At 41.2% G+C, this 24,660-nt stretch overlaps 1 protein-coding gene across 3 annotated transcripts in view; it reads right to left on the bottom strand.

Moving 5' to 3' along the window:
- Positions 1-231: 231 nt before the first annotated feature.
- Positions 232-24,660, bottom strand: part of ERBB3 (erb-b2 receptor tyrosine kinase 3) — a 164,978-nt gene continuing 140,549 nt past the window's right edge. For all 3 annotated transcript variants that reach the window (XM_030196749.1, XM_030196750.1, XM_030196751.1), the window contains exons 25-28: positions 23,460-23,639; positions 23,104-23,175; positions 3,873-4,140; positions 232-3,135 (exon numbers count right to left, since the gene is read on the bottom strand). In XM_030196749.1, coding sequence (XP_030052609.1) covers positions 2,501-3,135; positions 3,873-4,140; positions 23,104-23,175; positions 23,460-23,639 — 1,155 coding nt within the window. In that variant the 3' untranslated portion in view covers positions 232-2,500. The remainder of the gene's footprint in view (positions 3,136-3,872; positions 4,141-23,103; positions 23,176-23,459; positions 23,640-24,660) is intronic.

Genomic DNA, 24,660 nt, shown 5'->3' with positions numbered 1-24,660 from the left:
ACTGGTCTCCGGTGCCACTGCATTGCCTGCACTGCTCTGTCTTCCCCTCATGTCCGGCATGCTCCTTTTAGTGAACTGAAAGGAGCATGCCAGATGTGAGGGGAAGACACAGCAGGGCAGGCAATGTGGCGGCGGCGCCGGAGACCGGCGTTGGGCACCCCCGCCAGTCAAGGTATTTACTGCAGCAGTGGGTGGGGAGCAGCAGGGTGGCAGCAGGGCAGCAGACCAAAATTGCCCCCCCACCTTGGGTTCTGGCCCCCTCCCACTGTGAGGTCTGGCTACACCCCTGGTGCCACATCATATAGTAGCTCTTTCCCTTTTAAAAGTTTAAATCGGTATTGAAGTCATAACTACCTTGTTAGCAGGACAGTCTACAAATAGGAAATATAGACCCGTCCCTTTCATGTTCACTGTCCCTACTCTTCAAAATCCATTTGCGTAGCCAATCTAACTAGATTGATTTTGCACCCATTGCCCAAGTAGCTAAACTCTGAATAAATGCCTTCTTTTCAACCCAACAAACTTTAAACTGGACCAAATGCCAAAAAGGCTCCAGTGCTTCTGGTAGTGGTCAGCACTGGTATCAGGGGGCCTTTAGAATTGTGTGTGGCTAACATGACTTTCTGGCTACACTTCATACAAAGCCTGAGAATGACAATCTCATATGAAAAAAGATTATTACAAATAAAAATTGTGTCATCTGGTTGATTTTATACAAAAATATATGTGTACAAAGTAATAAAAACAATTATGTATAAACATTTCACGAACTTGTAGAAAAAATGTTTAAAAACCTTCTTCCAGAAAGGAAAAAAAACAAAACAAAAAAGATTTAAGCAAAAAGGATATCTTCCTGAAAGAAAAGATAAGTTGGCTCAAGGAGTTTAGTTTCTCAGGAATATACAAGAAGAAAATCAAGGAATACTTCCATATTTGTTCATAATCTGCAGGCTGAGTTACATCAGAAAGGTCAGTGCAGACTAAGTTCAAAGTATGCTTCAAGACAATAAGTTCCCTTCATTATTCCCTTCCTGAAGCCAGGTTCTTTTCTGGTAACAGTTTCCCCAGTGGCATTAGGGAACAGAGACAGCGAGACTCCAGGGGCAAATGGAACTGGAGCTCAGCATTACTGATGACTGAACTCGCTTCAACCAAGGGCCGGCTCAGCACCCGCAGCTTTCCTTCCTGTACATTGGCACGTCTATTTCTGCAGTTGGAAGCCTCTGCCGCCTCAGCTTCTTCATATGGATATGCTGCCTCCAATTCATAAAACCACGTTTTCCCAATTTTGGCATGGTACAACTGCAGATTAAAACCATCTTCCCTTTTTTTCCTCCCCCTTAAAAAGGTTTTCTATGCTACTTTCTGCTTTGGATCAATAAGTATACAGAGGTAAGTATGAAATCATCCACCAGTGAGAAACTTCTGTTACCACTGCTCTGCTTTCTAATCCAGTTGAGAATTCAGAAGAGTGTCACTTTATATATTGGTGATATTGAAAGACGTTATCTTGGCCCTTATAGATATGAGGTTCTCTGTATTTTCACCTCTATCCCATGACCACCTAACCTCTACCTAGATATCCAATCATACGAGCCAGCCTTTCACAACAGTTGTGTGTACCAAACTTAACAGAAATGAACCTTCCCTGAACTTGGGGAAGAACTTTGCTCAGTAATAGGGGTGCTTTGCCCCCACAGAGTTGGCACCTATGAATCCAGAATGACTTTCACTAGGACCAAAGTACAGAACTTCCTCAGAGGGGGCCCTATGCCAGATGTGCAAAGCATTCCCTTTCCCTTTTCAACACCCACTGGAAGAATCTCCTGGCACATCTGGCCTGTTTCGAACAGAGATGCAACTAACAGGTTCTTTCCCCTCTCCTCCAGATGCAGAATGGGCCTTATTATCTGGATTTATCATAGTTTTACAGGGACCCTGAATTTGCATTGAGTGTCACATGTATGATTATCTCCCAGTTGGTGAGATGTCATATGTGTGTGCTCGATGCAAAGAGCTCCTAGCTGAAGCAATGATGCATCACTGTGGGCCCCATTTAGTTCACAAATTAATATTTTACCTTGATAAGAATATGGCTACATTTCTAAAAAAGTGGCTTCTCACCCACTGTGTTTATTCAGATGATGCAAACTGTGTTTGTGGGGGGAGGTCTGTGCCCTGAAAAAGACAGATACAAATCAAGGTAAGGCATACACAAAAAGTAGCACATATGAGTTTATCTTGTTGGGCAGACTGGATGGACCGTGCAGGTCTCTTTCTGCCGTCATCTACTATGTTACTATGTTAAGCAGGACAAGATGTTAGAAGGCACTGTTGGCATAAAAGTGAGGTGGCTTCAACCCATTGGCAATAGAATGAGGTGGACCACTAGGGCCATGGTACAACCACTACTTTGCCCAACAAAGCATCAGCAACTAGAGAGTGTGGACTGTGGAGGCTTCAGCCCACCTACTAGCATCAGGGACAGATCCCTAGATCCCTATCCTGGTACTTCTGTTTTGATGAACAGCCGGCTGTGCCAATAATCTGGGTTGTCGAAAGCACAGTCTGTGGCCTCCAAAGTCCGAAGGGGCTTCAGATACCTATTCTGAGGTACATCACTACAGTTCAGCTGCTTGGAAAGTGCCTTAGGGGATAGAACTGTGACCATGTCTTCATAGCCCTGCTCTGCAGTGGTCTCACTAGAGCCCCTTGTACCATTCATATAGGTGTAGTCTTCGGGCTGTATTTCCAGGGATGCCTCTTGGCTCCTCAGGCTATGGAGACTCTTCAGGGAACTGCTGAGCATGTTTGGTTTATTCATGTACTCATAGTCTTCATCCTTCCCTGCCTCCTCATCTTTGACTCCTTGCTGCCCAGCACTAAAGCACTGGGCATTGTATGCGCTGTCAAAGGAGGAACTGCGGTCATGCCGGATATCCATATATTCATACTGCACAGGTGCAGGCTGCGGCACAGTCCTGTCCCAATCCTTCTCAGCCCTTGGCTGTTTGTTCATGTATTCATATTCCTCCTCTTCTTTGTCCCCCTCCTTTGCAAGGCTCTTCTGCTGTACATCCCTTCTGCTGGTCAGCATCCTGACCCTGGATGTGATATCACCTGCTTTGGTCTGATCTGTGAAACAAAGAAAGCAAATCAAGTTAAGAGACATGAAATAAAAGGGATCAGGATAGATCAATGCAACAGGGAACCAGGGCCCTCCAAACCTGACATCTCCCAATCATAAATTAAAGTATTTTACAGTGACATACAGTACCAGCCATGGTGTCACTGGTGACATAAAAGGAAAGTGGCACACGGACCTGTCATATGCAACTGTGATGCAATTTGTTAGCATTTTGCCAACACAGTGGGGTAGCCAGAGGTGGGCCTGGGTGGGCCGGGGTCCACCCACTTAGGGCTCAGGCCCATCCAACAGTAGCACATGGTAATGAAAATGCTGCTCTCCACAATACTGGCACCTTCGCATGCTCAGTTTTCACCGCATGCCTGCTACAGACTACCAAGGTGGAGACTGGAGAGAAGCTTTCTCCCACCAGCTGAGATATTTTTTTGATGTGGGGGTGGGGGAGAGAACATTTGGTGCCCACCCACTTCTTGCCTAGGCCCACCTAAAATCTGCTGTCTGGCTACGCCCCTGCCAACATGGCTGTTTTTTTCAGCAAAATACAGAGTAAGAATTCAGATCAAATGCTTATTTTACATAGGTTGGGCTCTATCCTGGCTTCTGCTCTTCATACTCATGGAACTTCTGCAACAGTAACATCTGGCAGTACAAGGTACTCATCAGCACCCATGTGCACCGCACTTCAGAATATGCCAACGACCTGCTTCAGCCACTTTTCTCTCACCTTTCCCACTATGGTCCGGCATCACATAGCCATTGGCATCCTCCTCAGTCTGGGGCATGCTGGTGCCAGCAAGCAGGCTCTCCCGCTGAGACAGGTAAGCGCTATCTTTCCGTGAGCGATGACTGCAGCTAAAGCTCCCACAGGAAGACAGATCATTATCTGAGGCCGTGCCACAGCCTTCTGAGGACTCAGAAAGTGTACGTCCTGTGGACTCCTTCCGAGTGCACAGCGTCTGTCGTGAGCCTGGATCCAAGCTGTGGAGGGTGCTCTAGAGAGGACAGAAAAGGATGCAGTTAGATGTGTGTTAGGGGAGCTTTGCCATATCTTTTTAAGAAAACAACCGAGTGTCATATGATCAATGTCATTTGTCTGAATGAACACAGGGACAGCGACAAACCAAATTTTAATATATGCTGAAGGCTTATAAGGCAGGAATGGGCAACCTTGGTCCTTAAGGACCACAACCTAGTTGAGTTTTCTGAATTTCCCTAATAAATATACAACTATTCACTAATGAGTTTCTTGATCTTTTCACTAGTTACATTAATATACTTTCTAAATCTAGTACCAGTTCCACAATATTCTTTCTGTCACTCTCTTTTATTTTGCTATTCTCTTTATTTTTTATATGCTTGTACAATTTTAAAACAGTGCTTCATGCCTTATTACTCTCTCATTCTACCATTCATTCACATTCTTTCCTCTCAACGGATTCCTACTAACCATTTTTTGAAGGATACATTTGAACTTGGTGCACAATAACAGTTTCTTACTTATCTACATACTCCAACTTGTATTTATCCTCCGTATACATATACCAGATCGTTATAGATAATAAAGTTCAAAGTCTGTTATAGTTATCACAGTCTCTTTAGGTGTTATTGATTCTCCAACTTACATTTATCCTCTGTATATAATAAGTATACATGAGATCTATTTGCATACAACGGAGGCAGTGCAACTTCGGTCCTCGAGGGCTGCAACTCAGTTGGATTTTTAGGATTTCCAATGAATATGAATCAATGACTTCTAATGCCAGTCAAAAATTCCACAATTCGTTAACTTTAAATATTCTTCGCTTTTACTGAAAATTTATACAAAACCACTATCGTGTGGAAATACTTCCTGTTAATGCTACCTAGGTACAAATACATCTATCTAAACCCATTTTACATCAATCATACACCCATTCATACTTCCACGGGGCTAATTGTCACTGCTATATTCACTTAAAATACAAATTTCAAATGCTAATGCAAATACATGGGTAACATCCCTTCACAAAGCAAATGTCCTGAAATAGTCCACAAGGCAACAGCACTTGTTAAACAAGACGTTTCTTATCTTTTGGAAGATAGTTCAGCATTTGTAATCCAAAAGTCTTATCTTTTAGCAGTGCCAGCTTGTAGGCTCCTTATTTTCCCATTGGCAGCATGGATGATAAAAACGACCATAAAGCCTCATACTTCAGGCCTTGTGGACTATATTTCAGGACATTTGCTTTGTGAAGGGATGTTACCCATGTATTTGCATTAGCATTTGAAATTTGTATTTTAAGTGAATATAGCAGTGACAATTAGCCCCGTGGAAGTATGAATGGGTGTATGATTGATGTAAAATGGGTTTAGATAGATGTATTTGTACCTAGGTAGCATTAACAGGAAGTATTTCCACACAATAGTGGTTTTGTATAAATTTTCAGTAAAAGCGAAGAATATTTAAAGTTAACGAATTGTGGAATTTTTGACTGGCATTAGAAGTCATTGATAAATTGTATGCTCAGTTTGGCAAGTTTACTCATTAAGTATGAATGAATATGAATGAGATCTATTTGAATACAATGGAGACAGTGCATGCAAATAGATCTCATGCATATTCATTGGAAATCCTGAAAATCCAACTGAGTTGCAGCCCTGGAGGACTGAAGTTGCCCACCCCTGTTATAAGGCAACCCTCAAGAGAGAAAGAAGCCACCATACCTGTCTGGAATCAAGGAGAGCACTGCTAGTACTCTTGTGAAATATGTGGAAAGGATTTAAATTCAAAGCCGTCTGATTTAGTAGTTCAAAATTGGGACCATTTTGGACTCTTTCCACCTTTCCTGACTTCATTGTACTTGTAACTCCCTGGATCTGGCCATAGCCTTATAGTGTATTGTCCCTTCCCTTTGCCCTCTCTTCCTTCTACCCTCTATGCTGACATTGTAATTGTTTCCTCAGTTCATTGTAAGCCGCTTTGAGGCTGCTTTACGTGGTATAAAGCGGGGTATAAATGTTCTGAATAAATAAATAAAATCAAATCTAGAAAAGTACTTTCTACACTTCTATAAAGCAGGGGTTCTCGATCCAGTCCCTGGGACACACCCAGTGTGTTAGGTTTTCAGGATGCCCATAATGAATATGCATGAGATAAGTTTGCATTCAGTGGAAGTAGTGATCTCATGCATATTCATTGTGAGGATCCTGAAAATCTGACTGGCTGGGTGTGTCCCAAGGACTAGCTGAGAACACCTGCTATAAAGAAATGAAACCTGAATATCTCACCCAAGATCTAACATACACCCAAGAGAAGTTAAAGCAGCTGGAATGTGTAATCAGCGTTTACCAAAAATCAGTTCATATCCCTATAATAATGCAGGAAATCAAGAAATAGCTCAAGACATATAAGTCCAGAAAGGCATGCACAACCTGCATGGACCTGATAGGGCAGTTGTGGACAACCTCAGCCCTCAAGGGCCACAACCCAGTTGGGTTTTCAGGATTTCCTCAATGAATATGCATGAGATCTATTTGCATACAACGGAAGCAGTGCATGCAAACATCTCATGCATATTCATTGGGGAAATCCTGAAAACCTGATGGATTGTGACCCTCAAGGACCAAAGTTGCCCATCCCTGTGATAGGGTATTACATGAAGTATTCAAATACAGCAATATACATACTCAGGAAGGATTAGCCAAACTACTGAGCCCTTCTACCCTCTGGCCATTTCCGTGGTATTTGGGTACTATGGTGGACCGTGTTTGTTTATTTATGACATTTATATCCCGTATCATCCAGAGAGTATACTCTGGTTCAATGTGGCTTACATAACAAACATCATTCAGAAATACATTTCTGAAATGTAACAAAAAATCAAGATACAGCATGTGAACCGCTGCAGAAGCTGAGTTTATATTACACTAGTAACGAAGGCCCGTTTCAAATTGCAATGAAACGGGCGCTAGCAAGGCTCCCCTCCGTCCCTTTGTGTCTCCGTGTGTCGCCGATGTGTGGGCGCTCCCCCCTCTCCGAAGGCCCCCCACCCCACTGACCTGCCGAAGTAACGTGTGCTCCGCCCTCGACGTCATTGCGTTTTGACGCGAGGGCTGAGCACAGCTACAGTGCAGTACAACGTTGGAGGTGAGAATGTGCTCCACCCTCAACGTCATAACGTTTGACGTGAGGGCGGGGCCCACAGACTGTGATTTTGTGTGGCTTCAGAGCTTCAAACTTACGAACCTGGCTTCAGTGACGTCAGTACAAACAACGTTGAGGGTGAGTTTTATATATATATAGATGAAGAAAGATGAATTGTTTTTAGGGTAGGATACTTCTTGGAAGTAAAATGATAGAAAAGATATACTAATTGTGGAGTTAGGTCGAGTTGAACAGGCTTCAATTAATCTGGAACCAAAATAATGTTGTTGGAGGGTAATTATTTGGCAGAGATCACTAGTTACTTTCAATTTAAATTTAATTGTTGTCATGAAAGGCTATTCTAAAGAAATATGTTTTCAGAAGGCTTCTGAATGGCATTTTATTATTTTGGGAACAGAGTTCCAAATTTTGTTTCCTTGATATGAGAAACTGGCATTATGGATTGATTTGTAACACATTTTGGCAGCTAGGAAAATGTAAGATAAGATATTCTCTAGATGACATAATGGCATTACGTGACGGTAATTCGATGAGATTGTACATGTAGGATGGGGCCAACCCATATAGAATTTGGTGAATGAGTACACATGATTTAAATAATATTCTTTCTTTTATTGACAACCAGTGTAGAGCATACAGAAGAGGTGCTGCTTTGGCGAAGCATGGTGATCTACATATTAGACGTGCAGCCATGTTTTGGGTAGTTTGACGTTTTCTGAGTAGGCTGCATTTAATTCCTGCATATATGACATTATTAATTCCTGCATATATGACATTACAATAATCAAGTTTTGTTAGAACTAGGGATTGAACTAAAGTACGAAAACTGGTTTAGTGAAAAATGGTCTTAATCTTTTTAGTTTCCAATGTGAGTGAAAGTCACTTGATACCACATTGGAAACTTGTTTTTCAAGGGTAAGAAACTGATCAGTTGTGATTCCTAGAATTTTTATTGTTGATTCAAGGGGGTAGGTGATACTCTCAATGGTGAAATGCTTAGGATTGATAGGATGGTGAGGATTGGTTATTATAAGAAATTTTGTTTTTTCAATGTTGAGTTTTAATTTGAAGTTGGGTGCCCAGGAATCCATTAGTGTGTGTTATTTCTTGGATTTCTTTGGTGAATGGGATATATATGGTGACATCGTCAGCATAAATTAATGTTGGGAAACCATTATTTTCCATTAAGTTACCCAGGGGACCATCATGATGTTGAACAAGATGGGGGATAATGGGGAGCCCTGAGGTACTCCAGTGCCGATTTTGAAGAAATTTCACCTGGTTGTTGGACTTGATGTGATCTGGATCTTAGCAAGTCAGAGAACCATCTCAGAACATTTCCACATATAACCTACATTCAAAGCGGTTTTCCATATATTCAGGTACTTATTTTGTACCAGGGGCAATGGAGGGTTAAATGACTTGCCCAGAGTCACAAGGAGCTGCAGTGGGAATGGAACTCAGTTCCCCAGGATCAAAGTCCACTGCACTAACCACTAGGCTACTCCACCACTTGGTGCCTCTAGCATTTAGCGTGTGCTAAAAACACTAGTGCACCTTAGTAAACAGGGCCCTATGTGTTTAGCCAGTGTTCTATAGTGTCCTCAACATATAAACATTAAAATTCATAATGAACAAGTCTGCAAAAAAAGTCAGACTGGGTTCTTCCGAAATCACCAAGCCACCGCCCATAGCTTACCTTACTGACACTAATTAAGAGACATGTATAAAACAATAAATGACCAACAGGGGAAAATATTTGCATGTTTTAGCAACATTTTAAGACTATCTTATTCAATGTGATAACCTGATCATTTATTGGGTTGGGCATCAAGTATACACCCAAACCTGTTTCTGTCACAGACCTGTTAGCTCAGAAGTAAGCATAATTCTCTTGTAATTCAGTTCCATTACAAAGGGAGTGGTTGTGGCCAGGCTAGTTAGTCATAGTATACATAGTAATACCACTTAAAGGTCAGCACTTAACAGACAAGGAAGTGCCTGGCTACTGTCAAACCATGAAGTCAGCATTTCATAATATTCAGCTGAGAACATAGTAGATGACGGCAGATAAAGACCTGTACAGTCCATCTAGTCTGCTCAACAAGACAAAATCGTAGCATAAGATATGATGTGATACTACTTAAGTATACTTGATCTTGATTTGTCCTTGCCATTTTCAGGGCACAGACCATAGACGTCTGCCTGGCACTGGCCTTGTTCTACAACTTCTGAAGTTGTCATCAAAGCCCCAATCCAGCTCATCAAAATCTGTCCAGTCATGATCAGGGCACAGACCGTAGAAGTCTGCCCAGCACTGGCTTTGCTTCCCAATTACAGGTGTTGCCCTCTATTCAATGCTTAGCTTGTTTAGTTCGTGTGCCTTCTATACAGGATTCCTTTGTGTTTATCCCATGCATTTTGAATTCTGTGACCATTTTCATCCACCATCTCCCATAGGAGGACATTCCAGGTATCTATCATGGGAGAGTGAGGAGAAGCTGTTGCCCTGTATCTAACTGTCTTCATGTTTTTGAGACCTGCTGATTTGTAGACTTGGACATATTCAACAGCTGTGGAAAGCATAGTTAGGTTAGGCTTATTTATTAGTGTTATGACAAACCCCTGATGCAGCCATTTTGTCGAAATGTGGCCATGTCGGGTCTTTTTTAATAAAGAATTTCCTGGACTCCTGGTCTAATCTCTGTTCTGCTACTTGCTGTTTACTGCGGACCTGTAAAGCCTCTTTTTTTCTTAGCATAATTCATGGAGGCCTACCCTGAAGGGCTGTTCCTTCCTGCTGTGGACTTCCCTGTCTTTTTCCTGCTCTGGGTTTTTACTTTCCCCTGGCTGGAGCATGCCTTCCTGGCTAAGAGTCTAGAACTAGGTCTCTCTTAAAGTGGCTCTGTGAGGGAGTATACTTACATGGACCCAGGTTTATGCTGCACCTATTCTGTCACTGAGAGAAACCTAGGATTTGATTAAGTCTATGTATTCATCCATCAGCTGTATTGTATTGAGAAAATAATAATAATAATAACAATAATATTTATTATTTTATTCCACATATGCCAAGAACAATTAGTTCTACCAAATCACTAGGGGTGACTTTAAAAAAACAACCCTCTTACAATCCATATTAGCATGTCCCTGCCACGGGTCTCTTGAGGACTGCTGGAAGAGTCTGTGGGCATGTGCTACAGGCACTGAGCTTTGATGCCCTGTCTGCTGTTGACATCATAACGAGGCCCTTACCATCTATATCAGTGCATCCCTGCTGCAAGTCTCTTAAGAAATGCTAGAAGTGTCTGTGGGTGTGTGCTGCAGGCACTGAGTTTGGACACCCTGCCTGCTGGTGACATCAAAGCAAGGCCCTTAGAATCCATTATCAGTGCATCTCTGCTGTGGGGCGCAGCCATGGGTGCATGCCCAAAAGGGGTAGGTCCCGCTCCTTTGGAGCCACAGAGGAGCGTGGAGCATGGGATTCTGCTCCGCTCTGATGGGGAAAAGGAAAGGAAAGGAGGGAAGATGACGACTCTGGCTCCGATAGTAGTTAAGGGACCTATCTTCAAGTTGCTGCAGAGCTGATATCAACATCTGTTGTGAGTACTTGTCTCCTTAGGTTTCTCTTTCCCAGGGGATAGAACTCCACCCCCTCAACCTGTACTGCAAGAGATGGTTAATGCTCCAGTTCAAGGGAGCGTTTTGAGCCCAGGGACTTCTTCCCACTAGATGGTTCTTCTCTCAATTCCTCAGGTGTTGTTGTGGTTCAAACTGCTTTGGTAAAGATACCTTCATTGATTCCTTTTGGTCCTTGATTTCACCGACTACAAAGCAGGATATCTCTTTAAAAGATATCTTTGAAGTTGTAGTCAGGATGGATAAGACTTTACAGGATAACTTGTTATATAATAAATTTACTGAGGAAACTGCTGCAAAGTTGGTTGATCAAGCCTAAGGTCCTGGCTGTAGGAGATACTTTTTTCTAAAGTTTCCTTGTAAATGCCTGGTCACACATGAAAACAAGTCATATTTTGTTTTGACCTGGCACACTTAGAAAGTTTCCTTAGTCTAAAGTGGAAGGTTCCACTTTAGCTTTAAAGTGAATTTACAAGTTAATTGAAATTTGTAGGTATATTTCAGTCTTGCAGACTATTTCAGACCTATTGCAAACATTCCTTTCTTGCAAAGTTGATCGAGTTTGCTGTGGGATCTCAGTTATCAAATTACATTGAGGAATATAATCTTCTGAATAGTTCTCAGCATGGTTTTTGATTGCTTCATAGTACTGAGACCCTGTTGTTCTTAACATCTGAGGTAAGATGCACTTTGTGCTGTGGTGGAGAGATGGTCTTGCTACAACTTGACATCTCTGCTGCCTTTGATACCGTCAACCATATTTTACTAATGCTATTAGAATTCAGCTTCAGGGGCTTAATATTTAATTAGTTTGAATATTTTTTTTAAATACAGTATCTAGTTTTATGTTTCAACGATTTTTATTGATGAGTTCACATGGTATACAAGTCTATATCCATCAATATAAATCTGATAACAAATACTTCTAACACATATTAATGAACCTGAGATTTCTGTCATCAAAGTTTTCCAATCTTTTCTCCCCTATCTCTTCCCTCTTGTCTCCTTATTTATGTATGAATGTGTACACTTATAATTACAGGACAATTGCATAACTATTAACAATAAACTTTTATCTGAAACTCCAATAATTATGTCTCGTGTTTTATTCTGTGTACTATCCCAACAGTATTTGCAGGCGAGACCACTTAATGTAATCTTCCCAAGGATTGCTCTCCTAGCTAATAATACCTATGTCCCTCCAAAATGTATATAAGAATGCCCTGCCCGAGATTATTCCCCCGTCCCGACCACCTCCCTCCCCTTCTGCTCTTATGGAAGCTTCTTACTTCATGGCGTAGCTACCTCTACCACTTCACGTGCCATAAATACCAGAGTGTAGGTTATTGTTTACTGCTTCATTTGGCCCTTTTCAACTCTTTCTATTTGGACTCCCCCAATCTAATGTTACTTAACTTCCCCCACCTTCCCCTTTATAATACGGCCAGATTATTGACCACTGCACTTCTCGCTTTGTGGGAAATACTTTGCAAGTATCTGTTCCAGATGGAAATTAAATGCTTTTCTTTTCTTTGGGGTGCCCCGTGCTTCTCTAGCCTCCCATAACATCAACTCATGAAATTTATTCCTCCAAAACCAGATGGTGAGGGGTTCCTCTTGCATACAGTATCTAGTTTTAAAGGATGGCAGATTTTTATCTTCATGAGAATTCTCCTTGCGGGGTTCCCCAAGGTTCTCCCATCTCCCCACTGCATTCAACTTATACACGAGCTCCCTCGGTCAACTGTTAAAATCTGGTGAGCTCATGTTGTCCTATGCAGATGATGTTTTCTTTTTGTTTCCTGTTGGTCAGGAGGTAGACTCTATTTCTTATAAAATCAGCAGTTGTATAAATAGGATTAGAGTGGTCTGCTAAGGTTAAACTCAAACTTTTTTTTTAGTTTAAAATTTACCATTTAATTACAACAAAATACGGAATAATACAGAATTATCCATCACACTATCATCAATCCCACAAATAAAGAGAATATTATAGCCCACATCAAGGGAAGAAGCTAAACTGGTATAGCAGCAAACCAAACAAACAACAAAACCCCCAAATCAACTGGTTAGAGCAAGCAACATAATTACCTAGAACTGATATTATATTATTTATCCCACCAGCTAAAGAAATTCCATAAGAAGACCTTAATACACCTTATCTACTTTATCCTTAAGTGGTTTATTCAACAAAACAGATTCCAATTGAATAGGATCAAAAAAATATAGGCCCCTGTTTATAAAGCCGTATTCGCGGTTGCCGTGCAGCATTGCCAACATAGCAAATTCAAAGTGAATGGGCTGTGTCGGCATTATTGTTCTGCCAGCAGCTAGCGTGACTTTGTACACAGGAAGGATAATGTTTATCTTCATAACCCATCAAACACTGGCAAGGAAACTTTAAAAAGAAAGTGTCACTAATTGCCAATACCTTACTTTTTAATTGAGGAAACATTTTCCTGCACATTTGAGTGGATTTTGAGACATCAGGAAATAACATCACAGGCTGACCATAAAAAGGCAAATTCTTTTTTGGAAAATAAGTTCTCAATACTGCCATCTTATTTTCCACTGATGAAAAAGTAATCAACAAGGTGGGTCTTTTAACTATAACATTTTGGGAAGATTCCAAAAATGTTGAAACATCCAAACTATTAGACAAATGAATTGCATCCATTCCACCTTCTTCTTCAACAACTTTAACACCTTTAGGTAAATAAAACACTTTCTCAATTTTTAAAGAATTTGGATTAGGAAATTGCAATATATCTTTCAAATATATTCTAAACAATTCAATAGGAGAGAAATAATGAATCACTGGGAAATTCAAGAGCCATACATTACAAGCTCTAGCTGAATTCTCAAGCATTTCCAATTACATATGAATCATCAGATTATCTTTAGTAATTGCAGTAACAGCAGATTGGACAGTTTTCAACTGTGAATCAACTTTGACGCCTTGATGTTCTAAATTCCCAAGTCTGTTATCATGTTCACCTAATTTTACAGAAGCCATCTCAGAGAACCTAGCCAAAGAGGCAAGGTTATCCTGAAGGCTCTTTTCCATCCCCCAAACCACGGAACCAATTTCAGATAAAGAAAAAGACTGATTAGATAATGATGGTTCCTTATCAGATGAAGAAATAAGGGCAGAAAAGACTGAAATTTTTACCGGTTCAAGAACAGGTAGATAAACATTAGAGGACGAGTGTTCCCTGGACCCCAAAGGGCCAACTGGAGATCCATTGCCACCATAATTTGGCAGCAGCAGAGTCTCACTCAATCCAGCTGGTTGAGTGGTGGAGTTCTACTACCTGACAACAATGAGGCCAGAGAAGAAGAGTCCTTACTCACAATTTTAATAGAGGGAAGTTGATTAACACATTGCAGATGGAAATCCATCAGACTTGACACCATACCAACTGCTCCTGATGTTCCTCCCAGTTGACCTCCTTTACGCTTCCCCATGTTCAAAAAGGGCAAAGTTCTCTGCTCCCTGCTCCTCAGGTGTCTCCAAAGGGGCATTCCCCTTTGGTCACTCCCCTTCAGGCGCATGTCCCCCGGCCACGCACCCATGGCTGCATCCCACAGAGGGGAACAAAGAGTTGTGTAGCGCAAAAGCCCCTGGTGATGTCAAGGGTCACTGCTTCCTGGAATGCCTGCTTACTGCTCAGCACTCACTCTTTCCAACTCTGCCAGTTCCCGGTTAAACGCAAACTTAATGCTGATAAGACCAAGATACTATGATTTTTATTGGATTTAGCCAAAATTCCTCAGTTAATCTTGGTTGATGATGGATCCCAGTTCAAAGTAGAGAGAACCTCCAAAGGTTTGGAAGCAATACTGGATTAATCTTTAACAATGGAGCCACAGATTAATGGTTTAATTAGAAAAGTCTATTTCAAGTTAAAACAGCTACACTTGCTGAGATCTTACTTTTTAGAAGACTACTTTAAGATATTGTACAACTAACTATTTTATCACTTTTAGATTATGGAAACTCATTATATTTGGGTCTGTCCTCCAAGCAACTTTCTAGAACTGAAATGAATCAGAATTCAGCTGCTAGGCTTATCTTTCAGAAAACTCAATTGGATCATATAAGTCCTTTGTCAGAAACATTACATTGGTTACCTGCAAGGACTCGGGCCATTTTTAAGGCACATTGTTTAGTATTTAAGTTTTTTGAGGGTACTTGCCCTGAAGGTGAATCTCAGTTGTTGACTGTGTTAAAATCTAGGACAATCTCTAGAAAATGTAATTACTTACTGTTAGCTTTTCCTTCAACAAAAAATGTGCGGTTTAAAGCTGCCTTTTCTTCATCATTTTTTTCTTAGCTGTTCGCTATTGGAATGATCTCCCTTTTGAATTATGCTCGCTGGGGAGTTATCTTCTATTTTGCAAAGCCTTAAAAACATATTTGTTTGTTAGGCCTGGAGGGGTTTAATATTTGCTTTTTATTATGTTACTTTCTTGAAATTATGTAATTCCTGACTTTTGTTGTCAGTTTTATTCATTTTAAATTGAATGTAACTCACCTTGAATATTATATTAGAGAGTTGGTGAGAGATAAGTCCCTCTTCACTTCTTAGCAGTCCTTCTTAAAGTGGGGCTTGTTTACGATAATGTGTAATGCATTTTGATTTTCTTTGGTCATTTGCCTGTAAATTTCTATTAAGGTTCTTACGTAATAGAAATTAGGAGGAGTGGCCTAGTGGTTAGGGTGGTGGACTTTGGTCCTGGGGAACTGAGGAACTGAGTTCGATTCCCACTTCAGGCACAGGCAGCTCCTTGTGACTCTGGGCAAGTCACTTAACCCTCCATTGCCCCAGGTACAAATAAGTACCTGTATACAATATGTAAGCCGCATTGAGCCTGCCATGAGTGTGAAAGCGCGAGGTACAAATATAACAAACAAAAAATTTTTTTTTTAAACTATATAAAGTAAAATCTGCAATTTAAAAAAACACTGATAACTTACTAAAGAAGGAGAAATAGAATGTCAAGATACCAAGTTCACCAATAAAATTGCTGTATTCCACTTAAATAGCAAACAGAAATGAAATCCCCTCACCTCTTTAGTTTGTACTAGATCATGGAAGACTCCTTGGCTCCAACGGGTCTCCGTATACTTAAATAGCAGGTTTGACGTGCTAAGTGATTAAGGCAGAAGCATAAATCACCTGCACTGTGCGTTCTGATCCAATCATGTAATTGTTCATATAATTTTCATCTCAGAGCCGCTAAACATCACTATTTCTCCCATATCTCTGTCAACTCTAGTAAGCATTCAGTAATGTTAAAAATTTTACTTGTCCATTCCCATCTAGGGCTAGTAATATCACTTCAAACCAGACAACTTGGTTGATTTCTTTCAGTAGAAAATTAACAGACAATCTATTGCTAGTACTCTAGCTGACTACTCTTGGGCTCCAGAAGCAGCTAGCTGTATACTCTAGTAACCAAGACCAATTGGTAACTGCCTCAAACAACTCATTTTGGACTGAATTTTCCATCCCTTCCTTAACTGCTTTATCGTTGATGCTCTCCTCCATCCGCCCGCCTTACTACCAAGTTCATTGGGTCCCCTACCATCAACTTGGTATAAAATTGCTCATCATGGACTTCTCCACCAGGCACTGATTATACTTAATCAAAGTTTGTCAATAGATAAGATACCAGAAATTTGGAAACATGCTGTTGTATGCCCTATTTTGATGAAAACTTCTCTTGATCTTGTTAATCCATTTAACTACAGACCTGTATCAAATTTATGTTTCATATCTAAGCTAGCAGAGAAAGTTGTTTTTTCACAACTTCTATCTATGTGGAATACACATCCATTCTCCATCCTCAGAACAAATCATAGCACTGAAACCTTTGTGACAGCTCATCTTAGTGATGTCCATTCCTCTCTCAATGAAGGCCAAATTGTTCTTTTAGTCTCATTGAATTTAACTTCATCTTTTGATCTGGTTGACCACGTTCTTCTGACCCGACTTTCTGAGATCATCTAAGGGGAAGAATGCTCACTTGATTCTCTTCCTTCCTATATGATTGCACATTCTCTTGTCTCAACTGCCACATTAAATACAACCTCGTGTTCATTAGTGTGAGGGGTTCCACAAGACGCAATCTTGTCCCCTTTACTTTTTTAACATTTTTTGAGGCCTCCGTTACTTCATTTCACTATCTAGGGATTGTCATTGATTCTGAACTTTCATTTCATATACACATCTCGAATGTTATCAAATCTGGTTTCCTTGCTTTGCACTATATCTGTTCCCTTCATGGTATTCTGAATATGTCTGGGCTTCATACTCTGATTCATGCGTTTGTTTTATCACATATTTCAACTATGCTGGGATAATCCAGTCCCAGCTTAAGCCTACAGACCCTGCAGCATGTTTGTTATGTGGAGCAAGACGTTTTGATCATGCTTCTCCTCTGTTATTTCGCCTTCATTGGCTCCCGGTTCATATTAGGTCTCAGTTCAAAATTCTTTATTCTAATGCACAAGGCTTACTACTCAGGAACTCCATCTTATCTTTCATCTAGCACTATTCCTTACACTCCCACATGGTCAATTTGATCCTTAGACACCCATCAATCGGTACTACCACTGCTCCGTTGTGCCCCGGGAGTCCACTAGGCATTTGGCATTTTTCTTCCTAGCTTTAGAACAATCTACCCCCTCTAATGGTAGATACATATCAAGGTCAGGTATACATATAAAGTAGCGCATATGAGTTTATCTTGTTGGGCAGACTGGATGGACCATACAGGTCTTTTTCTGCCGTCACCTACTATGTTATGTTATGCTATGTTACTTCATGCTGAGCAGTCAGTTATTTTTAAATTCAAGGCCTCCCTACCCACTAAGGCCTCCCTGAAGAAGCTATCAAAACTTGGACCTTAGTCAGCCGTGGGTAGTTGCGAGACGTTCGACATCTACATAAGATAAGCTTCTTTATTTAAACATGATAAACATTATTAACAGTTTGAAGGAGGTTAATGGAGGTTTTTTGCCAATGATGACAGCTACTGCTCCTTGAAAGTGATGGCTTTGTGCCTTTAAAGAACAGAGTCTGTTGAAGCTTTTTCCTCCATTTTTTTATTAAGTATGAACTATGTTTTCTGGTAAAGTGTGGACTACAGTATCATCAAGAAGAAGAGGAGGAGGTGTTGTTATACTTGATTAGTTTTCCTCTTGAAGCTCTGATTAATAGTTCTAAATTAGACATATATCAGAAATACCAAACAACAAAGTTTAAAAATAATTCGCACTTGCAATGGCAACCAATGCAATTGCACCAGCAATGGGGTAACTCTGTCAAATTTAGATCTAAAAATCAATTGAGCAGTAGTATTTAACAGAGTTTGAGTTTTTTTTTTTTAATATATCAATTTTTATTGATAACACTTGAACACAATACATCAAATAATTCGAACAATACATAGGAGATGTCATCAAGCTTATAATTTTTCTCCCTCTTCCCCCAACTCCCCCCCCCCCTCTCTATCCCCACTCTCAACTCTTTCCCACTACTGGTTCTGTTAACAGTTCAATATCTTGCTTCTCGCAACGGGTGTCAGAGTGTAGAGTTTGAGTTTTTTAATCAATACGCCCTTACATCCACTGTAAATTATATTACAATAGTCAATATGCGACAATACCATGGCTTGCCTTGCGCAATCAATCTAAACTCTTCAAGAATAAAAAAACTAGACCTAATGCAACATAGTTTCCACAATACTTTAAATACCTTATTAGCTACAGACTGTACTTGTTCTTCAAATGAAAGACATTTATCAAAAACCAGGGAGGACTCCAATAGGAAGTTAACGTTGTCAATACATAAGCTGACCTCATTTCCCATATTAACTAGTGAGGTAATTAAATTTGCTGACGACATGAAGTTATTCAAAGTTGTTAAATCGTGAGAGGCTTGTGAAAAATTACAAGAGGCCCTTACGAGACTGGAAGACTGGGCATCTAAATGGCAGATAACATTTAATGGAAACAAGCGCAAAGTGATGCATATGGGAAAGACGAACCCGAATTACAACTAAGTAATGCAAGGTTCCATGTTAGGAGTCACCGACCAGGAAAGGGATCTAGGCATCATCGTTGATACGTTGAAACCCTCTTCTCAGTGTGTGGCGGCAGCTAAGAAAGCAAATAGAATGTTAGGTATTATTAGAAAAGGAATGGAAAATAAAAATGAGGACATTATAATCACTCCATGGCAGGGGTGTAGCCAGACCTCGGCAGGAAGGGGGTCCAGAGCCCGAGGTGGGGGAGGCACAGTTTAGCCCGCTGCCAATCCCCCCGTGCCATTTTCACACACACCCCCGCCGCCAACCCCCCCACCCCCCCACATGTGTACACAGGACGTCAGGACTCACAGAAACAGATCAGCGAACACGCCGGAGACTGGCACTGAAGAAGACTTCGGCTGGGGGGGTTGGAGACCCCCACCAGCAAAGATACCCGGCAGCGGTAGCAGAGAAGGGTTGGCAGCAGGGGGGGGGGTCGAAAGTGGCAGGGGAGGGTCGGCGACAGGGGGGGGGTCTAAAGTAGAGGGGACCAGGGCTAAATCTGTGGGGGCCAATGCTCCCACCTAGCTACACCCCTGCTTCATGGTGCAACAACACCTTGAACATTGTGTTCAGTTCTGGTCACCGCATCTCAAAAAAGATATAGTGGAATTAGAAAAGGTACAGAGAAGGGTGACGAAAATGATAAAGGGGATGGGAAGATTTCCCTATGAGGAAAGGCTGAAGCGGCTAGGGCTTGTCAGCTTGAAGAAAAGACGGTTAAGGGGAGATATGATAGAGGTCTATAAAATACTGAATGGAGTGAAATGGGTAGACGTGAATCACTTGTTTACTCTTTCCAAAAATACTAGCCCTAGGGGGAACGCGATAAAGCTACAAAGTAGTACATTTAAAACAAATTGGAGAAAATTTTTCTTCACTCAATGTGTAATTAAACTCTGGAATTCGTTGCCAGAGAATGTAGTAAAAGCAGTTAGCTTGGCAGGGTTTAACAAAGGTTTGGATGGCTTCCTAAAGGAAAAATCCATAGACCATTATTAAAATGGACTTGGGGAAAACCCACTGCTTATTTCTGGGATAAGCAGCATAAAATGTATTGTACTTTTTTGGGATCTTGCTGGGTACTTGGAACCTGGATTGGCCACTATTGGAAGCAGGATGCTGGGCTTGATGGATCTTCGGTCTGTCCCAGTATGGCAATACTTATGTTATGTACTTATATATTTATTCCCAAACAATATGAATTTTGTTTTATCCCTATTCATTTTAAACTTGAAGGTAGTTGCCCATCCTTCTATTTCATCAATCACCTGAGAAGCAATAGGAAGCACATTCAATAATTGTCCTTCAAAAAGAAGAAAATCTGAAATATCATCAGCACATGTTAGAATGTTAAAACCCAGATTAGTCAGCTTCCTACCCAAAGGTGCCACAATTAAGTTAAAAAGAATAGGGGATAAGGGCAAACCTTGAGGAACTCTAGAACCCGAACTCCATTTCACAGAAACAGACCCTATTTTCTCACCCTATAGCTCCTATTAGTCAAAACCACGTAAACCATTTAAGAACAGAACCTCCTTCCTTCATAGTAATCCAAAATGGATATCAAAACAAAATGATCCACCACATCAAAAGCACATGAAAGATCATATTGCATCAGAAGCACCTTCTTGCCCATACTGATAAATTGCCTAATCTCCGATGTCAACATGGCTAAAACCGTCTCCGTTCTATATCCCTTCCTAAAGCATGATTGAGAATCATGCAAAATATCATGAAGAGCAAGATAGTCTGATAATTGTTAAGCTCTGTTTTACTAATCCTGGGCCCCTACCACACAAAACTAGACATTGCACTGTTAAGCTCTGCAAATGTTTGCGTGGGTATTTCGCAAGAGACATGCTGGGATAAATAAAGAATATTCAGTTTGAGGATATTAATTATCCTGGCTCAGGATACCACCAGTTCAATTCAGTCATTCAAATCCTGTTTAAATGTATGAATCACTGAGTAAAAATTAACCTTAAATAATTCCAATAAATTAGGGCCAGCTGTGACACCTAAATACACAGAGTCTGCCCGCACCAATTTAAAATTGGACAAGCAGTCATCATTGAGCAGAAACCTAGGCCCAGCAGGTAATAATTCAGACTTACTACAATGAATGTGATGCCAGGGCCCTTCATCATTGTACTTCCGCAGTGAGGCAGAGCAGTTGAGCAGCAAAACCTGCCCAGCCTCATTAAATTCAGCAACACATCATTCATGCACAAAGATATCTTGAGCAACTCCTTGTGAAATGCAAAGCCAGAAATCTCAGGGTTTGCATGATTTTATAACAGGGTGCCAATGTGAAGATTCCAAAAAGTTGCCTTACACAGGTAATAAAGGTGCCTGTTTATCTACATGCAAGGCCACAGTAGGGGTAACTGCATAGAGGATATTTCTGCATGTAAACATCTTTTTCCTTGTGTAAAACAGCTTTAATAAAATTAGCTCAGGGGTTATGCATGTAAAAGTATGCACAGGGTCAAACGTTGCATACTTCTATGTGACTGACATGTAGGTGTGTTCAGGGGCGGAGTCACGATTTACACACGAGCAGATGTAAATATCCATGGCTTCAATCTATGTAGGATTTCTGCTGCATTGTCCTTCAATTTTACACAGGCACAGTGGATCCTAGAAGTGATACCATTACCAATATTTTTCTCTACACCCAATAAAGGTTTTTTAAAGACCACAATGTTTCTTTAAAGGTCTATTTCTGGAGAAATTATTAATTAAGATTGTCAGACACATTTACCAAGACTCCTGAAGAAGGTACTTTCAGTCCCGAAACATGGTACAGTGTTGAGTCACCCTTTAATAAATTTTATATCTACGTTGGACGTCTTTGGTCTATTTTTTTTTTAAGAGCCTGATTCTGTTCCCACTCTTCTCCTGTTCCTGTGACTTTTCATGGGACATTGTTGTTCCTTCCACTTCTGTGGTTTGGTTGCTTTTCATAAAATAAGCTAGAAATAGGCACCTACTTGGCCTTCATACATAAGAGGCCTATTATATTACCCTCCACAAGATCAGCCAAGTGGAGAATATAAGCAATTTCCAAATATAAGTTGTAGATCTGCCCTTACAAGGCCAATCTGATGTGACTATACCACGTCAAGTAACATCTGTTCCAATATGAGCTGTAGAAGCTTAGTAAACATTTTAATGTCAGAATTAATCAGGGAGATAGTTCAATAGAAACCACAGTCCGTTCTACTCTTCCCCTTCTTGTGCATCAAAGTAATAATGGCATCCAGCAAACCGTGAGAAAAGGGCTCTCTTCTCCCACAAAGCATGCATATAACCTCTCTATCTTTTGATACTCTAGTATCACAGCATCCATTGATTAGCTTCCTTCGTGCCCAGGACTCAAAGATGCTTATTAAGGGCAATTCTATAAGGGGGCAACTATTTTTAGGTGACAAGAGGGTGCCCAGCTGAACTCTACATTCAAAGCAATTTAAGCAGGAAGGAGAGGCTCCTGCCCACTTAAATTACGCCAGTGTGCTAGCCACCGATAATCAGCAGCATTAAACTGGGCAGTGCCGCTAAATACTGGCACTAACCGGCCATCTTGAAACCAGACAGGAGACGGTGTTACGGGGTGAAGTCAGCAGTTATGTGGGTGCTGGCAATATTCAGTGTCAGTGCCCACTTAGCTAAGCGGGGCAGGCAGGACTGCACAAAAACCAGTGCTAACTATGCCCACTTAGCCATGCGGGTGCCAGCACTGAATTAACAGCCGGCACTCACATAGCTTCTGAGTACCGGCCTGTAGGAGTCCATGTTTTCCCCTCACCCCCCCACCTCATAAACATTAGCCACCCTCATGTCATGTCCCCCACCACCATGACCAACCTTCCCGCTTTCCGGACTCCCCCAACCATAGAAGTCCCTCCCACCACCATGACTCTACCCTCTCGACCTACCCCAAACAGAAGACCCCCAGGCCTACCTCTAGCAAATGCCAGAAATTTACTAGGACAAACATCTCCTTTTTACCCTGTCAGTTGATTAGACAAATGTGTATTATGTTTTTGGTTTGTATAATGATAGGTACCTGGCGACTCCCACTGAGAGGGGTCTGGTTCATCGGGATATATCCTCCGGTGGGACTGTGCAGGCTCTGACTCTGAAATCAGAAAGTAGATTTTCAAAATTTAATTTCCAGGACTCAGTCATGAATCTACTGCTCCCTGCATTTCTATGGCCTGCCTTCCGCATGCAACACACAGATGGGAAGTACGCATGCACACATCCCTACTGCCTTCCTACTATCACCACATCCAGTGGCATGGTGAAAGAAAAAGTCTTTCACTCCACACTTCTGCCTACAAACAAGTGTCCAACCCAGGATCTCAAAGGAACGCCATACTCCAGTCCCATCTCTCCTAACACCCAATTCTCTCCTCTCACCTTGGAGTAGCTGATTTTCTGCTGAGAAGCCACAAGGTTCAGAGAAGTATTCAATGGTGAGTTCAGCTCCTCCACCTCCTCCTCCTCCTCCAGCTCCAGTGTATCTTCCTCCTCCAGCTCCTTTTCACCCAGAGTAGGCTGTTCTCCTAGCAAGGGCCCACTGATGTAGCTGCTGTTCCTCTGGAGACAGTTGAGAGATGGAAGTGCATTACTGGGACCATGAGCAGACATAGCGCAACAGTATCTATGGCTTCTGATTTTCGGTTTTAATTGATAAATACAGATAAAACACCACCCAGGGCAAAAAAAATTAAAATAGGTGTTTACTGGATAAACACCAGGAAAACACCTCTTCCCCTTGTACTCTCTCACCCCTTCCCTGGTTTCTCTTGTAACTCCACTCAGTTTTTGTACTTTTTCTGCGCTAATCCTTCATAAGTGGCACAAATGTACATACTTGATGTCACTCTAAAGGTACCTTAAATGTTGATTATTTGTACCCTCAATTAGCTGGAAAATAAACATTGAACTTTAGACTGGTCAATATTCAAACCATTGATCTGGCAGCCATTATCTCCCCTGATTCTATATAGCGCGCCTAGAGATCCGCGCCGAAAATTCAAGTGTATTCTATAACAATGTGCATAACTTAATTGGTTTAACAAACTAATCAGCACCAATAATAGCTCTTAACAAGCAATAATGAGCACTAATTGGCAATAATTAGAATTTTATGTGCACAATTCTGTAATGCAGTGTGCCTAAATTCTAACACGCACAGGCAAAAAGGGGCATGGTTATGGGCGGGGAAATGGGGTTACGTGGGCATTCTGAAATTTATGCGTGTAGTTATAGAATATGGCCCAGTACGCCTAAATCTACGAGTCAGGATTTACACGTTTTCATTCGTGTAAATGGAGGCGCATAGATTTGGGCGCTGATAGATCAACTAAGTGTATTGTATATACCGTGCCTAAATCTAGGCGCCACTTATAGAATACCTTAGTCAGGATTGATTTCCATGCTGATTTTTTAGGCATCATATACAGAATCCCATATATAGAACCCCACCTCATCTGACCACAATATAACTTTGTATCTGCTAACAACCGTACTGGCAAACGCCTCTACGGCACTATGTAAAGCCACATTGAGCCTGCAAATAGGTGGGAAAATGTGGGCTACAAATGCAACAAATAAA

The sequence above is a fragment of the Microcaecilia unicolor genome, chromosome 3, assembly GCF_901765095.1.
Source record: "Microcaecilia unicolor chromosome 3, aMicUni1.1, whole genome shotgun sequence".
In the NCBI taxonomy this organism is placed as follows: Eukaryota; Metazoa; Chordata; class Amphibia; order Gymnophiona; family Siphonopidae; genus Microcaecilia; species Microcaecilia unicolor.
The sequence above is the reverse complement of the archived record's forward strand: the minus strand, read 5'-3'. Positions and strand labels throughout refer to the sequence as shown.